The 19,225-nt window shown below is 41.7% G+C and overlaps 2 protein-coding genes and 1 long non-coding RNA gene across 10 annotated transcripts in view; 2 read left to right on the forward strand and 1 right to left on the reverse strand.

Annotated features, from left to right (window-relative positions):
- Positions 1 to 2,718: 2,718 nt before the first annotated feature.
- Positions 2,719 to 18,845, reverse strand: LOC103659786. The gene is made up of 4 exons (XM_040636545.1): positions 18,840 to 18,845; positions 18,654 to 18,755; positions 18,199 to 18,566; positions 2,719 to 3,613 (listed from the first exon to the last, which is right to left on the reverse strand). Exons 1-4 carry the CDS (start codon positions 18,843 to 18,845, stop codon positions 3,424 to 3,426), a joined length of 666 nt encoding a protein of 221 aa, XP_040492479.1. The 3' UTR covers positions 2,719 to 3,423.
- Positions 5,057 to 10,433, forward strand: LOC103659785. Of its 3 annotated transcripts, none has more exons than XR_005837669.1 (2): positions 5,057 to 5,843; positions 9,940 to 10,433. It is a non-coding gene; the product is annotated as an uncharacterized LOC103659785 (long non-coding RNA). The 3 variants fall into 3 exon arrangements; XR_567624.2 differs by having other exon boundaries at positions 9,945 to 10,433; XR_567622.2 differs by lacking the exon at positions 9,940 to 10,433 and adding an exon at positions 6,869 to 7,042.
- The window catches only part of INO80D (INO80 complex subunit D), a 66,253-nt gene continuing 65,702 nt past the window's right edge, over positions 18,675 to 19,225 (forward strand). For 3 of the 6 annotated variants that reach the window (XM_040641644.1, XM_040641657.1, XM_040641665.1), the window contains exon 1: positions 18,750 to 18,962. Coding sequence is in view for 1 of the 6 variants with exons in the window: in XM_040641665.1 (XP_040497599.1) it covers positions 18,955 to 18,962 (8 nt within the window). In the remaining 5 variants the exon portion in view is untranslated. Of the gene's footprint in view, positions 18,963 to 19,225 lie in introns of all 6 variants that reach the window. The other 3 variants (XM_040641651.1, XM_040641654.1, XM_040641670.1) reach the window with 3 other exon arrangements.

Raw genomic sequence — 19,225 nt, forward strand, 5'->3', positions numbered from 1 at the left:
TAGAGGGATACCCATTTAGGAACCAGGGAAAGAACTATGGGGCCCGATAGGGAATTGAGATCTGGTATCTTTTTGGTCACTAAATACATACACATGCATCAGAAACTCCGGTTGAGACAATAATTTCTCAACCACTTATTGTGTGTGACAATCTGTATAAGTCTTAGTATACTTTCAGCAGGTAGCCTCAATATAAATATTTTATGAATAAATTAATGGACAAAATTTTCAAGGCTGCTCATCAGTTTCCCAAAGCTAAGACTAATGTCCTCTCTCAAAAAAAAAAAGATAATTTTTAGCACTTTGTTCTTCCCCTAAATAATGAATATCTATGTCTTCTTTAGAACTATGTTCATAACATGGTTTAAGGTCTTAAAATTTGATCCTGGGTAAACTAATAAGCAAATCACCCAGAGCAGAGTCTGAAGTAATCTAGTTTGTCAAATGCTGAGTAACTGCCTCTCTATTAACTTGGAAAATACAGAAATGTAGAAAAATAATCCATTTATTGATTAGTAACTCTTATGCTGTATAATTTATTGGTCCTTTCAGATACTATCTTCCATTTCTTTAAAGTTATTGATAGACACTGCTATCTGTGAATCACTTCCAAGTGATTAGCAATTTAGTAGAAATTAGTCATCCTACTAGTCATTTAGTAGAAATGTAGTCATATATGCTTACAAAAACTTTCAAATTATATTTTAGATTGTGTATTTTATTGGACTATATAAGTCATATTTCATAAATTTCATCTTCTATTTTATTCCAAAACTTTCAATTATCTTGAATAATGTCCCTTCTTGTTGAGTATACCCATATTTCAAAGACTTGCACAAATGTGGATATAAATTGAATCCATTTTCCCCCTTTCTAACATATATATGTGTGTTAGAATATATATATATTACATATATATATGTATATATATATGTTTGAAAAAAAGTATTTTTTTAAGAAATCTCTATGTCCAAATGGGGCTTGAAATCATGACCGTAAAATCAAGAGTCACATGCTCTACTGACTGAGCCAGTCAGGTGCCTCTGGATTTATATGTTTTTTAAACTTGGTTGGGAAATATCTACAAACTTCAACATGAAAATATTTTTGTCTTGGGTGTCCCGGAATAGAAAAACTACACGTTTCTATGAATGACACATGTATGTACTCAAATGTAGAAATAAAGTAAACATGAAAAACATTCCTTCTGATTAGGTGTAAATAGAATATATTTTTAAGAATCTATCACTAGACAGCCAAAATTTATTTACTGAAGAGTTTCCTTTCAGGGTTTTTCCAACAACTGGAAAAATCATGCTGTTCTAGTCCATTTGGGTTGCTGTAACAAAATACTACAGACTGGGTAGCTTGTAAATGAATTCATTTTTGACGGTTCCAGAGCCTGGAAATGCACCATCAGGGTGCCAGCATGGTCAGGTTCTGGCGAAGGCCCTTCCCAGGTTGCACGCGGCCATCTCTTGCTGTGCCTCACAAGAGAGAAGGGAGTAGGGAGCTCCTGCGGTCTCTTTCCTAAAAGCACTTATCCCACTCACGAAGCCCCATCCTCATGCCTGAAGCACCTCACGGAGGTCCTACCTCCTAAAATCATCACACTGAGCAAGAGGATGTCAACATATGAATTTTGAAAGGACACAAACATTCAAATCATAACAAATACCTAAATCGACAGCAGTCCTCCTCAGTTATGGGAAAGTAATCGCCAGTGGCAAAACAGATACTGGTGTATAGTTCTACTTTACTCTGAGTAACTGTGCTGGGAGCTATATTCTGAGTCATGCTATCAAAGAGAATGAACTCAATGATGAACTTAAGTTGGCTAAGTCCCAGGTTCTAGTTAATATATGTGCACCCAACAGGGCTTTGATTTACGAAGTCTTTCCTGCATTGAGCCTGTTCCTAAAATTTCTGTTCACTGTATGTATCACAATCCATTGAGATTATAATTTTTTAAAAAAGATTTTATTCATTTATTTATTTGAGAGAGAGAGACAGCCAGCGAGAGAGGGAACACAGGCAGGGGGAGTGGGAGAGGAAGAAGCAGGCTCCCAGCGGAGGAGCCTGATGTGGGGCTCGATCCCAGGACTTCGGGATCACGCCCTGAGCTGAAGGCAGACGCCCAACGACTGAGCCACCCAGGCGCCCCTGAGATTATAATTTTTTAACTATATTCCAAATTTGGGAAAAATGATCAAGTTATGAGAAGGATTTGGGGCAATCATTATATCCAACACTATTTACTGAGTGGCAACACATGGGATAATGTTCACACTGATTCGTGTGTTAAGGGAGAAAGTTCTGGAATCGATTCCCCAAATTTAAATCCTGGCTCTCCTACTTACCGGCTATGTCCTCTCTATTACTATTCCCAGTTGAAATGGGGATAATGATAATAACACCTGCCTCATAGAGTTAACTAAATGATATGTGTAAAGCACTAAGCATGAATAAGTGCTTAGTAAGTGTTAGTTGTTCTTTCCTCCTTTAAAAAGAGAGATTGGAAATGTATACCCACAGGTGCCTGGCTGGCTCAGGTGGTAGAGCATCCAACTCTTGATCTTGGAGTTGTGAGTTCAAGCCCCACATTGGGTGTGGAGAGTCCTTAAAAATAAAATGTGTACCTAGAAACCTGTGATTTTGTATGCAACCAATCTATAGTTTAGTACTAGAATAAAAAGCATTATGGCTTCTTCCACATAATACTTTACATCAAAAATTTTATTTCTAGTCAGTTCAAAGTAATAAGAATGGGAAAAACTTGGCTTTAGAACTAAGCTTCCAGACAGAAAATAAGTATATAAGTATTAGATACTTGAATTACTCCCTGAGGTTCAGCTGCTAAAAGCAATATCCAAAAAAAGCAATATCCCCTAGTTTGAATCCTGATTTATTTCATGCCCAGTACTAGTCACTGCCAGTACCGATTACAGTATCTTGCACAGTCAGGTATTCAAACATTTGCTCAATAAATAAATGAATAAAAAGTAAATTCACAGATAGAGCTGGGAGTATGAAGAGAACATTTAATTTTTTTCATTTAGCTCCAGCAATGTAATTCCCAACCAGCGAAGTGCATACAGTTTATATAAACCAAGCTCTTTGGTTCACAGAGTAATGCATCATGGGAAATTATAATCACTGCTTTTACAACTGGGTATGATCCTGTAAAATTCTGTGCTCTTGGTGACAAAGGAAGGAGGAGGACAGACAGATGGATCAGCAGGACAGATGGATCAGCAGGAGTTCTTCACTCCTGCTGGAGGACAAATCAAAACCAATGTCCTACCAATGGAAGATTACTGACATTTACTTTCATGAAGGATTTAGACAAATTTGCACACATACTGCAATTTTTAAAAAGGTGACTTACTGAGCTATGAGGAAAAAGTAAAAAGGGATCTGTTATTAAAAAGATATTTCCCTTGGGGCTCTTGGGTGGCTCAGTTGGTTAATCCTCTGACTCTTGATTTCAGCTTCGGTCATGGTCTTGGGGTTGTGAGATCGAGCCCTGTGCTGGGTGTCTGGGTGTTGGGGTGTCAGGCTCCATCCTGAGCATGAAGCTTGCTTGAGATTCTCTCTTTTCCTCTGTCTCTCCCTAAAAAAAAAACAATAATAATTTCCCTTTTTGCCTGATTAATGTGGACTGGTTGTCCCACTAGTCCATATATATTAGTCTAAATATATTCATGTAGTAGACTGAATAGCCCCCAAATATGTCTGTGTCTTAATTCCCTGAACACGTGAATATGTTACCTTACATGGCAAACAGATTTATGATTAAGTTAAGGATTTTGAGCTGGGGAGATTATTCTGGATTATCTTGGTGGGGACAATGTAATGAGAAGGATCCTAATAAGAGCAAGGCAGGAGGACAAGAGTCAGAGGAGATTAGAAGACACTGTGCTGTGGGATGTGGGAGGGGATCATGAGTCAAGGTATATAGGTAGTAGCTTCTAGAAGCTGGAAAAGGCAAGGGAACAGCTTATCCCCTGGAACCTCCAGAGGAATGCAACCCTGCTGATAGCTTAATTTCAGCCCAGTAAAATCCATTTTGGACTTTTGACCTGCAGAACTGTAAAATAATAAGCTGTGTTAAGTCACTAAATTTGTGGCACTTTGTTAGGACAGCAAGTTTCCATTGACACATTCATTAATCTGCAACTAACTTATGGAGACAGTAATTTGAAGTCAATACAAAAGGAACTTTATTTCTAATTCTCTTGGATTACAACAGGAGTTACCCTTGGAAAAGTGATTTATTCTAGGTTAGGGGTAGGAAAAAAGATAAGATGAATCCAGCGCATCTGTTGGTATCAGAAAGTGAAGAAGTGCTCAAAAAGGATTGGGGGTATGTCAAAAGGGTACATGGACACTAACCTCAAAAGGCTACCAATGGCTAATGCTGGAACAAATTGACCAAAAATCATGATGGATTATAACTCCCCAAATAAAATATGTATTCTCATGAGTCCATAATGAAATAAATAAATACATCAATACATATATGTATGTATGCACGGAGGAGAATGGGCAATTCCATTGAAGAATGTTAAAATTAATATGGGAAAGGGGCGCATGGGTGGCTCAGTCAGTAAAGCGTCTGCCTTTAGCTCAGGTCATGACCTCGGGGTCCTGGGATGGAGCCCCAGTCCGCCTCCCTCCTCAGTGTGGAGTCTGCTGGTCCTTCTCCCTGTGCCCTTCCCCACCACTCATGCTCGCTCTCTCTTTCTCAAATAAATAAAATCGTTTAAAAAATTAATATGGGAAAGTTTGAGGAGAAGCAGACTATTTGCACAGCTCAAAGTATGTCTCCCAAGATACTTTGTAATTACAAGTGGAAATACAGTAACTCTGCAGCCGAGAAACCCAGAAGACACCGGCTTAACAAGTAATCAAGATTAATAATCACTAGGGTAGCAAGCAGATTCTAAGATGACTGCTCACTCCCTCTGTCCTCCGTACCTTCCTTTCTTTCTTTTTCTTTCTTTCTTTCTTTCTTTCTTTCTTTCTTTCTTTCTTTCTTTCTTCTTTCTTTCTTCTTTCTTTCTTTCCTTCTTTCCTTAAATATTTATTTATTTGATAGAGAGGGAGGGAGAGCACAAGCAGGGGGAGCGGCAGGCAGAGGGAGAAGCAGGCTCCCCGCTGAGCAAGGAGCCCAGTTGTGGATGCGGGTCCCCTAAGGGCCTTTTCCACCCGGGCCTAGAAGTCAGAGGGGCTCGAGGGGTGAGAGGGACTGTCTGGGAGGTTTTCCTGCTGCCCTTGTAGAAGGAGGTGCCATCAATTCGAACCGGAGAGGGGCGTCCAGGAAAGGAGAGGGATTCCTGGCTGCCAGATAGCCAGAAAACAGTTCGGTCCTGTAACCAAGAACTGAATTCCGCCAACAGCCTGAGTGAGCTGGCAAGAGGACGACAAGTTCCAAATGCGAACGCAGCCCGGCCAACACCTTGATTTCACCCTTGTGAGACCCTGAGCGGGGTCCAGCCCACTTTGCGTGGACTGCTCACCTCTAGAAACCGAGAGATAATAAACGGGTGGTGTTACGGCGCTGGGTCTGCGGCGAGTCACTCCAGCGGCGGAAGAAAACTGCACAGCCTGCCCTAGCACATCTCAACAGCCTGCCCCCCACAGGACGCTCTGAAAAGCGCACGCTGCGTCTGAGATTTTCTTGCCAGAACTACATTACCTCATCTAATCAGGAGAAAACACAAGAGAAACCCAAATTGGGAGACATTCTACAAAATGACTGACCAGGACTCTTCAAAGAGGCTGAGGTCATGAGAGAGAAGGAAAAACTGAGTGTCTGGAGTGGAAAAAGGAGATTAATGGTAAGCTGACGAGATGTGAAAAAAGTCTGTAGTTTAGTCAACAGCAACAAAAAATACAACAAAACACCTGGAGCTATTTCCCTCTAGAATTGGGCTAGTCTGTGTAACTGTAAGTAATTCACTTGTCTAGAACTTGGTGTTTCTAATTGTTAGGTAACATGAAAAGCACATTCTAAGATAGCTTAATTTTGGAAAATTGGTGTGTTTTGGAAGACTTAGTATGCTTCAGTATTGTAATGATTTTGATGCAATGTTACAGAGTAAGGAAAGCAAATACTATATATATATATATATATTTTTTTTTTTTTTTGAGAGAGAGAGGGTGCACGCACAGGAGTTGGGGGGGAGGGGCAGGGGAAGAGGGAGAGAGAATCTTAAGCAGGCTCCATGCCCAGCACAGAGCCCGATGTGGGGCTCCACCTCACCACCCTGAGATCATGACCTGAGCCGAAATCAAGAGTTGGACGCTTAACCAACTGAACCACTCAGGCGCCCCTCAACCAAATACTATTAATGGATACAATCCAAAAATGAAAATCTGGACAATTTAGTACATTGTGGAGGCTTTTTGTGGTTGCTGCTTTGCTGTTTGCCTTTTCTTTTACTTCAAATGAAGGAGTTGGCATAAACAACAAATACACAAAATCCCCTTTTGTAAGTTGAAAAGAATGAACATTTCAGAAATTTTCTGAACTCAAGTCAGGATACAGAGAGGGAAGCAAAGAAGAATTCAGTAACACACCATTTAAACAGCTTGATTCAGGAAAGACAGAAACCCTCTTCCAATAGAAGAAAAAAAAAACGGACAAATGGCCTGCAGGGAGTATTCACATGAGCTTTCTAAGAACGGTATCATGAGTCTCTCTTTCCCTAAAATTTTTTGTTAGCTTTATTTCAGAAAGATGGACATATACTGTAGGGATTGAATGATAATTTATCCCCCATCAGTGATTACTGTACAACGTACTCTGACTTTCCTGCTCATACATTTTCAGTAACATAATTCTTCCCTCCTTCCTCCACAGACAGAAACACAATGCTTACCATTTCTAGCTCAAGCCTGGCTTAACGGCCTCCTCTGAGGTTAATGTTAACATCGTTCTGGACAGAGTAACAGGAAGCATCTGGGTATCTTACCACAAACTGAGATGATCCATTCTTTCGCCATTTGAAGTATAAATTCTGTTGGTATTAAATTACTTAATTGCTTCTGTTTTATACTTTAATACATTAAAACATTCAGATAGAACATCATAAAACCTCTGGGAAAATGAAAATGATTTATGACTGTGTAAATATTTATTTTGTTCTTCCCAGTTGGTCAATATTTATTCTTTTCCCCCATTTATTTTTAAAGTTTTTATTTTAATTCCAGTTAGTTAACATACAGTATTATATTAGTTCCACGTGTACAATGTAGTGATTCAACACTTCCATACATCAACCAGTGCTCATCACAAGTGCCCTCCTTAATCCCCATCACCTATTTCACCCATTCCCCTCACCCCTCTCCCCTCCCCATGATAGCTATTCTTGCAAATCTTTTGTTTTTATGTTCTAGAACCATCTATGGCTACAGCAAAACTCAGAGAATAATGTTAGTCAATTAACAGCTGCCAAGTTACCTTAGAGGAGCAGATGGTATAATTGATCATGTCCTACAAAATGGGGGAAGGGAACACTTAAAGATATTTCCTCAAATACACCACAGAGTTTCCACACAAAAGGCTACAATGAAAACCATATTTTCTCCTCTTGTATGTTTGTTTTTACTTCAGGTGATTCTCTTATATTGTATTTTTTACTTTTAACCTGTAGAGTTTTCATTAGTCACTTAAAAATAGAGTGCGCATACACTTTAAGTGGTTTTAGCAATAAAGAATGTACAACAGAAATAAGCCAATAGAAAAAAGTAGCATACTTAGCACCACTCCCAGATTTTTTAGCTAGAGTATAATATGGACAATTGGAATATAATGCTGAAGGGACTGGCATAGTTAGAATTGTACAGATATTATTTTACTAACCACCTTGGACTCTTAGTGAGATTGACAGAAAGTCCACATTTGCTTCCTCAGAACCCTTCTCATTTAACCTATAGAATACCCATATCTTTTTTTTTTTTTAAGATTTTATTTATTTGAAAGAGAGTGAAAGCGAGAGAGATCATAGAGGAAGAGGGAGAAGCAGACTCACCGCTGAGTGGAGAGCCCGATGCGGGGCTTGATTCCAGGACCCCAAGATCATGACCTGAGCTGAAGGCAGATGCTTAACTGACTGAGCCACCCAGGTGCCCCAAATAGCCATATCTTAATTATACAATCGTCTCAACGACATTGAACTGGTTAAGGATTCAAAATCTCAAATATTCATTAATTTAATAAATAGGGTGCATATTTTGTGGCAGCCACTGCTCTAGATGCTTAGTGAACAAAATAGATTTTAAAAAAAGAAAAGGAGGGGCACCTGGCTGGCTCAGTTGGTAAAGCATTTGACCCTTGATCTCAAGGTCATGAGTTCAAGCCCCATGTTGGGTGTGGAATCTAATTAAAAAATAAATAAATTAATAAATTTTTTAAAAAAGGAAAAAAAACCTAGCTTTCATGGGAAATATATGTGTACACACACACACACACACACACACAATTTATATACTTTTTTTTTTTTTTTTAAGTAGGCTCCATGCCCAGCGTGGAGCCCAGCATAGGGCTGGAGCCACCCAGGTGCCTCAGAACTCGTATTTTTTAAAGTGGGATCTGTATAAAATAAAACATCCCTAAAACGATAATTCTTTTCTCTCTTGCCAGACAGAAGCCACTTGAGGGCAGGGGTTACTGTTTCCCCAATATCCTAACTGCAATGCCTAGCACGCTGTAAGTGATTCATAGGTATTCCTTGAATAATTAAATAGCAGAAGATCCTTTTTGCTTAAGTACAAATAATGTTTTTTTGTTGCCTGTTCTATCTGTTCGAACTTTTCAGCTTGGCTCTCAAAGTTCTCTTAACTGGGCCCTACCCTACTTCTTTATTTTCCACTACTTTCCAGCACACACCTTGTACTACAGAGAAGACATACTCCTGCTTTACCTCATGCCACTTCCTCTGCCCCAGATAAGTAAAAACCTACTCCATTTACATTCAACAAACACTGATCTAGGATCATCTGTGTGCCAGGACTGTGCTAGAGATTTCCACATATCTTCTTGAATCTACACAAGCACTCTCACAGGTTTTCAGAAGGAGTGAAAGAGGCTCTGACTTCTGAGAACGGCCCAGGGTCACTCAGCGACCCAGGCCAGCCTGGGCAACAGCCCCAAGCAGCTGAAGTCCTTGCTCCGCCCCTTCAGTTCTCCACTACCAGCCCTTGCTTGTTCTGCAGAGTTTCCCTGACCTTACTTACCTTTGCAGCCAGACTGTAAGCTCCCTGTACCCAACTGGGTCCTATACTTCACTGCCCCACAGAGCCTGAACGCCATGCCCAGCAAGCACTCAATACTTCACTCACTGAAGGAAGGCTAACCAATTCGGGCTGAGTCTCCTATTTTCAACTATTACAAGTTAATCTTTGGAATAAATTCCATCTTTTTTTTTCTTATAAAGATTTTATTTCTAAGTAATCTGTACATCCAAGGTAGGGCTTGAACTCACAACCCCAAGATCAAGAGTCACACACTAGGGGTGCCTGGGTAGCGCAGTGGTTAAGCATCTGCCTTCAGCTCAGGGCGTGATCCCAGCGTTCTGGGTTTGAACCCCACATTGGGCTCCTCCACTAAGAGCCTGCTTCTTCCTCTCCCACTCCCCTTGCTAGTGTTCCTTCTCTTGCTGGCTGTCTCCCTCTGTCGAATAAATAAATAAAATATTAAAAAAAAAAAAAGAGTCACACGCTCTACAGACCGAGCCAGCCCGATGCCCCACAGATTCCATCTTTTGAATTAAGTTTTACAGGGTCAGAACTTGCTGTGTGAAAAATACTTCCTTTTAGTCTTAAATACCTCGCCTGAGATTTTAGTATCTTTGACTTACAGGTAAACAATTTAATGTTCAGCTGATCTACTTCCTTAATTGACTTTAAACACAACCGTGTTTATTTTCCAAGCACAGAAGTCCTAGTGTTTCCAGGTTTTCTTTCATTCTTTGACCACACAATGGCCTCTTCACGTCTTTGAGGTACGACGAGGGAAACTCGCACAGACAACTTGCATTTTCATGAGATAACCTATCCAGCGTCACGTGTTCTCCTCAGCCAGCAGATTTGCCCTCAACACGTTTAGCTTGGCCAGCAGTTGAGAAAAAAATAAGAAACTTAATATTTCTAAGCCCGGTGCTGTCACGTTCCTCTTGGGCTCCACCCCTCCCTACAGCCTTCAGCCAGGCCAGTTCAGACCTTTACGCTAAACCTCGGCTGTAAAGCCAACGAGAGGACGGGGCCTGCCTGGTTCACTACTACCCACCGCAGGACCCTACAGATTTCAGCCTCGTAGTCCACAGCAGATGCTCGTCAACATTTTGTCCCAATCCACCGTAAAGATACATACATGTGTTTGTAACTGAAGAGAGCTGTTTCATGAAATAAACCTCGACCACAACGACTCTGGTTATTTTCTATTCTATAGCATTCTATTCTTTTTAGTAGGTCATTAGCTGCTGAGTTGATTTCTTAAGTTCCCTGTTTCAAACACAATATGCCACAGAGCTGAGGTCAGTTGTCCGGGCAGGGTATCACCTAGTACCCGGTACAAGAAGAGCCCTGTGATCATTTTCTGCTAGAGCCAAGTGCTAGGGAAGTGCCTGGCAGTCTGGCACATAGCAGAGTAAATACATGCTTGGGGCTTTGTGTTGGCTGAGTCTGTTCTTACAGAGAAAATATATAGTTGGAGCACATTTTATTTTATTTTATTTTTTTTTTAAGATTTTATTTATTTATTTATTTGACAGGATAGAGACAGCCAGCTAGAGAGGGAACACAAGCAGGGGGAGTGGGAGAGGAAGAAGCAGGCTCACAGCAGAGGAGCCTGATGTGGGACTCGATCCCAGAACGCCGGGATCACGCCCCGAGCCAAAGGCAGACGCTTAACCGCTGTGCCACCCAGGCGCCCCATGGAGCACATTTTAAAAAATTAAACGTTCATTTAATCAAAGGTACCGATAATTTCAATCAAAGAGAAATCTCACAAAAATCTTCCAAGAAAATGGTAAATATGTAAATAGGGTTTTAATTAATATGCTATTTGTTTTTCAATACTTTGGAAATCTATTCTAGAGCATGGCCCCTTTTCAGTTTTCTAATGAAAGCCCGACTTTGATTCCAGTCATCTTCCATGAATTCAGAGAAAAAAGATCTAGAAATGTTCAGTTATGGAGTGGCTGTTAAGTGTCAGGTAGTACACTACATATAGTCCCATAAATCATCATATTCAAGCAGTGGTCTTAAGAATGAGGGCACTGAGGCTTGAGAGTCTAGGGAACTTGCCCATTTGTATAGCCAGTAAATAAATATTAGCTATGGGATTCACAAATGGTTTTCTGAACCCCACACTGAAACCTAACACTGTATTTGCATTTTAAAACAATTAACGAATGCTTGTCTGATAAAAGAGTTAGTTGGAAATGTTATACGTGTCAAACATTCGCTATTTCCTTTGCGGGATGGAACTTTTTGAAGGTATTTCATAATCTGGGGCGTCTGGGTGGTGCAGTCGGTTGGGTGTCCGACTCTTGGTTTCGGCTCAGGTCGTGGTCTCATGGGTCATGAGATCGAGCCCTGCATTGGGCTCCGGGCTCAGCACGGAGTTCGCTGAAGATTCTCTCTCCCTGTGCCCCTGCCCCCCAACCTCACACTCTCTCTCGAATAAAATAAATAAATCTTAAAAAAAAAAAAGATATTTCATAATCTTTCTTATGCTTCCTTGTGAGAACCATCTTTCTTCATACCTCATATTCAAACTTAAACGCGTTTCTCATTCTTTAGAATGGCTAACAAAAGAGGGTTTAACTGGTCACAGTATTCTCCTGTTGTGCATTCTGTGGGTACTCTTCCTGTACCCCATTTTATATTTAACACCTTGATTGAGTCTGAAGGACACCAAAATCTCAGCCAAACCTAAAATTCTTTATTGTAGACCGTCAACTATCGGGGTTATGTACATTCGAGCTCCATTCAAGCAGAGATTACTTAAAAATGAGATCTTAAGGGGCGCCTGGGTGGCACAGCGGTTAAGCGTCTGCCTTCGGCTCAGGGCGTGATCCCGGCGTGATGGGATCGAGCCCCACATCAGGCTCCTCCGCTATGAGCCTGCTTCTTCCTCTCCCACTCCCCCTGCTTGTGTTCCCTCTCCCGCTGGCTGTCTCTATCTCTGTCGAATAAATAAATAAAATCTTAAAAAAAAAAAAAATAAGATCTTAAAAAAAAAAAAAAACTACCTGGAAAAAAAAAATCAATGGACTGTATCTGTTTGAACATAGATATTTGGTATGCCAGAATCTTAGTCTTCTTTCATCTTTTTCTGTGTTGAGGTCAACTTGTGACTAGTGCTGCTAAGCCCACTGTCTTGGTAGTGTTTCAAAACAAAACAAAAACAAAACTGTATTCCCTGACCTTGAGCCATGCTGCCTGTAAGGTGTTTATTGGCAAGCAACCAAAAAGGGCAGCTGACCTTTACATGGCACTTACTACATGCCGGAGCCCCTGCCTTGGGCCTTACATACACTGTGCCACTTAATTCTTACAACGATACAGTAAGGCAGGTACTATTACTACTCTCATTTTGACAAATGAAGAAACTGAGAGGTTAAATAGCTTGCCCAGCATCACACTACCAAGCAAAGTGGTAAAGCCAGGTTCCTAAACCAGATGGCCTTGCCTGGAGACTGAGATCCTAACCACCTCATGCTCTTTTGCACAAGAGGAACACGTGTGGAAACAAACAAACAACCCCCCCAAAACTAGAAAACAACTCAGAGCATTAAAGTAAGAATAAGGTCACTGCAGACTCAGGTTGGCACCAGAAAGCTTCAGGGACAAGATTTTGAGCAAGACATCAAAGCAGAGTGGGAACAGGGGCATCAAGACAAGAATGGCCGTGACTTGCTGTGTGGGGCAAAAAACAGCATTAGCCTAATAGAAGGATGAGGTCGGATCATTTTTAGTAGACTCTTATTGACTTCTATCCCCTCATTTCTTTCTCTTTCTGGTTTTCCTCAATAAAACAAAATGCAAATACCTACTTGTAAGCTCATATAGCACCCAGACATGCATAAAACAAAAACACCAGTGTATACAGTTAAGGTAAAAAGTACAATTTCTGGTTACTGAGGTTTTCCCTCCTGCTGTACAACTGACCTTACCCTTTTATAATTTGATAATCTTCCTCACCTGAATTTGAATCAAGCTATTTGAGTTGTGTTAATAGAAACTCCTTACTGGGGCGCCTTGGGTGGTGCAACTGGGGGAAGTGACTGACTCTTATTTCGGCTGAGGGTTTGATCTCATGGGTCGTGAGATGTGGCTCTGCACTCAGCAGGAGTCTGCTCCAGATTCTCTGCCTCGATGCCCCCTCCCCGCCCCCCGCGTGCCCTCTCTCTAAAATAAATAAATCTTGGGTGCCTGGGTGGCTCAGTCAGTTAAGCAGCTGCCTTTGGCTCAGGTCAGAATCCCAGGACCCTGGGATCGAGTCCCGCATCGGGCTCCCTGCTCACTGAGGAGTCTGCTTCTCCCTCTACCCTTCCCCCTGCTTGTAATCTCTCACTCTATCTCAAATAAATAAAATCTTAAAAATAAAAAATCTTTAAAAAAATAGTAACTCCTTACTTTAAATGAATGAGAGCATTTCCCCCTTTTTTCCACCCTCACTACTGAACTCTGGCAGTCTATAACAAATACATGGCAAAGATGTTACAGTACAGGAAGTCCCAACTTACTAATGAACATGTTCCAGAACACCACTGTCGATCAGCTGTTTGGAACCTGGAATTTATTTTCCCATGGAAGTAGTGGTTAAGTTCCCAGTGGGTCTGTAAAAGCTCGCTTCACCAGGAATGCAGCAGAAATGAACACTGCAATCTTTGTGTTGACCTTTCCCTGTTATTCTGAGGGCTCTATGGATTTCTCTTCTTCCTACAATGTTTTGGCTCACCACCACTTTGGGGACAGTGTTTCATTATGAATTATAGAAAAGGTTACAATCACTTATAATTCTACTCAAATCCAATCATTAATACTGCTTTTGGGTGTTTCTTTTTACTAATCATTAAACCACAACTTTGGTTAGAGAGTTGTTTTTCCTTATTGTCGGTTGGTAGTCCACAGAACGTCCCCAGAATCCCCACAGCCTGGGCTAGGAGGTGACATTCTTCTGCTGAAAGCATGATACGGCAGTTAGATGGCACTAGGGACACATCTTGTCCCTGCTGCTGCCAGTGACCAACGGGTTCCTGGAGGGTATCTTTTGACTTCCGTGGTTTCTGGCTTGGCAACAGGTAGGAATTCCCAGGTCTCGGTGCCCCTGGGTTGGGTGTTAGAACTTGGAGATGACCTGATCGTGTTTTGACTACAGCTGAATCTATATTACAGAAATTTCATACTCAAATAACCTAAAACCATGATGTGGATGTCTGCCAAATATGCTTGTCTCAGAAACATTTTCTTGCAGGGCACGGTAACCACAATAAAACCAAATCTTTGTTTTAGATAGAAACATTACCAACAAATGTTTCCAAAACAGAAATGCTTAAAGTGAAAAAAAATTGTGTCTATGGCTATCATAACAGTGTGGTTTTGAAAACTGTGTGTACAGCCTACTTCTACCTTTCCACGTCCTTGGGGGTATTTACACTGGCTAGGGCCTCCTGATATGACGTTAGAGTCTGTCTTTGGAAATGTTAGGAAAAACATCTGTATGATTAGAGAAGGTTTATAGCCATACCCCATCGCCCCCCAAAACCCCATGTATAATTTGTATAACTATGTCTGCTGTGTCTTTTTAAACACTCGATTCTGTCTGCAAACATTTGCCAAAAAAGCATGGGTTTATTGCTTAAAGACACCTAATATATTAAACATACATAAATCTTTCATTTTAAATCCACACAATCTATGAATGAGACCTTTTAGGGATATAGGTGGTATTTTCTTAATAACTTCACTGGAAGTGTTCATAATAAGGTGATTAATTTTTACGAAGTCAAAATAATTAATACAAAATACAGATCAATTAAAGATTCTAATATAGCAAAAATATTAAGTCGAGCATTTCCTATTTCCACTAAAGACCAAACTGCTTGTGAAAAAAAAGGCACAGTAACGGAATAAGACGTGACTGCTTCAAGCATCACTTCAGTAGAACTCTGGCATTCGTGGCTGCAGGTCACTGTCATCCATTAACTAGATCTTTATAAAAAAGCATCACTCGACAACCATAGGTAGCATTTCTAGTTATGCTAGTACTTTACAACATATCCTGCAAATTTTTTTCTCTCGTAATCACAGTGCTATTTCACGGACAACTTGCATTCTTCAAAATAACAGACTTAGTTACTAGACCTCACGAAGGTGAGACAGGCCCCTGGTTGTCACTATTGAAGAGGGCTCCAATTGCTGGCTACTCAAAATTTGGTTTTGGCAGAGAGCACACAGCAGGAATCTAGCATTTCCAGATACACAACATAGAGCTGTGGTAGGCACCTCGGATATTGTAGAGCATAAGGAGAATTTTAAATCTTTTCAGAAAGTTTTAAGGCCAAGAAGGTCTACACCCCTTGAAAGTATGGACAGCTATCCCAACCATATTTAAATGAAGAAAGGAGAAAGAGGAGGAGGAGAGAAAGGAAGGAAAAATAACCGTTCGGAGCTTTGGGGGGTATTAAATGAGAGCACCTACATGAAGTGTCCAGCAAGGTTACCAAAATGCTGTAGGGGCTCAGGAGTATTAGCCAAATTTGAGTATGGAGAATTTTTTGGGGCAAAAATAGGGTTATTTAAGATTAATTATGTCAGCAGTTTGTTGTTGTTTTAAGATTTTACTTATCTATTTGAGAAAAAGAGAAAGAATGCCTGCAGGAGTGCAAGCATGAGCTGGGGGAGGGGCAGAGGGAGAGGGAGAAGAAGACTCCCCGCTGAGCAGGAAGTCTGAAGCCAGCTCGAATCCAGGACCCTGAGATCATGACCTGAGCCAAAGGCAGGCACTTAACTGACTGAGCCACCCAGGCGTCCCAATATGTCAGTAGTTTGGTTCTCACCTGCAGCTTCTAGGAATTATGGAGACACAGCACCTAATATGAGTTCAAGTATCAACTGGAATACTGACTGATCAAATTCACCAATATTGCAAACGTAGTGAGATTTCTTTCTTGGTTAGGCTGTAATTCCCCAAATCTGGGTTATTTAGCTCTGCTGGTGAATAAACATCATGGGTTATAGCCACGTACAAGTCAAGTTTTATAAAGAGATAGACATTGAAATGCTAAGTTTATGCATCATATCCCATATCTCTACCATGTAAATAGGTTTGTGGGAACAAGAGGGATTGCAAAAAAGGGTGCAGTCAGCTTAAAGTGAGCACATCTTAATTTCCTGAAAAACGCAAAGCATACCTATAAAGTCACATCATATATAAGAACAAGTTCGAAACACGTTTTTCAAGTCCACTAGGGTTCCACGTTAAGGGAAGTAATTTCCTTGTTATGACCAATGTGTTTGATCTCCAAATGTTTTTAAAAAAATTATAAATAGAACACAACTTCACAGTTGAGGTTTCCAAGTTGTAAGAATCAGTTAATATTGTTTTAATTACCTTAAGTTTTTCTTTTTTTTTTTTTTTTTAAATTTTATTTATTTGAGAGTGACAGGGCAAGCGAGAGAGCACAAGCAGGGGGAGCGGCAGAGGGAGGGTGAGAGGGAGAAGGAGGCTCCCCGCCGAGCAGGGAGACTGATGTGGGGCTTGATCCCAGGACCCCGGGATCATGACCTGAGCTGAAGGCGGACACTTAACCGACTGAGCCACCCAGGCGCCCCGACTTTCGATTTTTCTACTAAAGAGAAAAAGAAAAGCCCACAAAAGAAAACTCAGACTACTCAGGTACTGTATTCAAATTTAGATGATAAAGATGGGGGTCAACATGAAAATAATAAGTATCTGATATATGCATTATCTGAACTCACTTTAACATTATGGGAATTTCTAAATTTGGAAGCTCAAAAAAAGAAAGATTTTTTTAAGTGGAGTCATCAGTTATTTCTAAGTGCTTTGCAATACATTTTAAATGAAATAAATTAAATATTCTGCTGATTCAAGGCACTAATATTACAAATCCACTCCCACTAAATTAGTCAACATACGTAAAAAACTACAACAACAACAACAACAAACTTTTAGTCCAAGATTCGAATTCATCATTCCCTGTAGAACACACAAAAAGATCCTCTGGTCATTTTCTGGTATTCTCCTCTTTCTTTGCAAAAACAGAAAACTATCTCTGGAATATATTTTCCTCCATTCAGAGTTGTGTGGGAATTGCTGCAAGGGGGCGGCACCCTTCTCTCACTACCTCAGCTTTGTGTAACTTCGATCCCACTTACCTAGTAAGCTTTGCTCATTAAAAAAAGTAGATCCGTGACATCCACTGCGATATAATAAAAGTAATTGATAGAGGCTGGCCGCACATTGGAAGTTATGAACTAACAGCATAGCAACTCTAACAAAAACACACATTTTTCCATTCTGTGACACAGAAAGTGGGGCAGCGACACGTGCAAGGCACCAAAGACCTAAAGAACCTAATTAGAAAATAAAATATCTGGGTATAATAAGCAAAGTTTCTTAATAAGCAGTTTTAAAGAAAATCTAAAGCTGTCTTTCAAATCGATTTCCAGTTTTACAGCAACCTTTCTTCCCGGGGAGACCATAACAGAATTAGAATTATTTCCAGAGATCTGGTCAGTTACACTTAAGTTGTATTTAACCTCTCCGTGATCTCTGCCTTTACTTGCACTGTGCAAAATAAACAGCTGTATCATTTCTTTCTGGACAGGCAATAGGTTTTATTTACATTGCTTTGAGATAAAGGAGACAAAAGACATCCCTTTACAATTGTCCTTTAGCAATCTCAGTTTTGAGGGGAATACAGAATACACATTTTTATATATAAGGCAACCTGTAAATATTCACGTAAAAACATATAAATAGACAAATGGAGATCCAGTGGCTATGAAGTCTCCTGAAGTACAAATTTATAAACTGACCACCAGACACAGAACTTGGATCTGCAATGGAGAAAAATCATGATTAGCCTGAAAAAAATTAAAATACCACTGCCACCGACACGGAAAAAAATTAAATAGAAAATAGAAAACAATAATCACCGGAAAACCTGTGTCTTGTAAAGATTTCTTTCCATCAGAAGATGCAGAAACATTTTTTCCCCGTGGTGCAAATGAAAACGTTTCTCAAGCACCCCCAGTTTCTTCCCTGCTTTTTCGCCCAGGCGCCGGTGTAGACGGCCGGTGTGGACTTTTTTCCAGAGACGAGAAGTAGAAATTTGTACTTTATCGGGAGCGGGTGCACTTTTCCCCCCGGCCCCCCTTTCCTCTGCCTCCAAGATGGTAGGAAAGTTGTCGTTTCGGAGGGCAGAGGAGCGGCTCTCTGGTGTTATGTCCTCGCAGTGCCTGTAGTGGTGCTGTAGGAGGCTGCTGCCTCTTCTTGTGCAGCCCCGGCAGCCCTGCCTTCTTGGCTGGAGAGTATATTCAGGGATTTCCCCTTAATAATCACCGACCCTGGGAGCACTTTTTAGTTTCCAAAATAAAAATATGATCCTCACCCCTCTTGCTTGACAGGGAAAGGCTCTCGCCGGAGCCCAGGGGGGAGCAGTAGCAGCGGCAGCCGAGCTTCCTAGTCCATTGCCAGCGCCTCTCACTCTGATCTGTCAGCCCGGCCGAGGGAAAAGGGGGGAAGGAGAAAAAAAAAAAGCAGCTGAAAGGTAAGCAGAGGCGGCCCCAGGCCCGGCCCACATCCCCGGGCTCCCGTAGGGCGGCGGGCAGGGCCGCGCAGGCAGGGCGGGCGGCGAGCGCGCTTACGTGAGGCCGGGGCTTCGCCGGCCCGCGTCAGGCCCCGGGCAGAGAATGAAAGGGTGAGAGGGGCCGGCGCCGGGGTGGCGGGGGCTGGGGGCCGCGGGGCCTGGGGGCGCCCACGGGCGGCGGCGGCGGGCGGACGGGGGGCCAGTCGGGGCCCGAGCCGGGCGAGCGGCGCGGCCTGCGCGGGCCGGGGTGGGGGTGTGGGCCGGGGCTCGGGGAGGGGGGAGCCGGCTAGGCCTCGGGCCGGCGGGCCCCACAGCGGCCGCGCCCTGCCCCGGCACCCCGGGCCTCCCCGCGCCCCTCCGGCTCCCCCGGGGCC

The sequence above is a fragment of the Ursus maritimus genome, unplaced genomic scaffold (assembly GCF_017311325.1).
Source record: "Ursus maritimus isolate PB19 unplaced genomic scaffold, ASM1731132v1 scaffold_1, whole genome shotgun sequence".
NCBI lineage: Eukaryota > Metazoa > Chordata > Mammalia > Carnivora > Ursidae > Ursus > Ursus maritimus.

What these genes read in the sequence shown, in the direction of transcription:
- LOC103659786 (XM_040636545.1), bottom strand. An exon ending in TTCCCTGTCAAGCAAGAGGG is followed by an intron (nt 18,567 to 18,653) that starts GTGAGGATCATA and finishes TATACTCTCCAG; the next exon opens with CCAAGAAGGCAGGGCTGCCG. An exon ending in TACAAGACACAGGTTTTCCG is followed by an intron (nt 3,614 to 18,198) that starts GTGATTATTGTT and finishes TTTTTTTTTTAG; the next exon opens with GGAGAGACAGAGGAAAAGAG.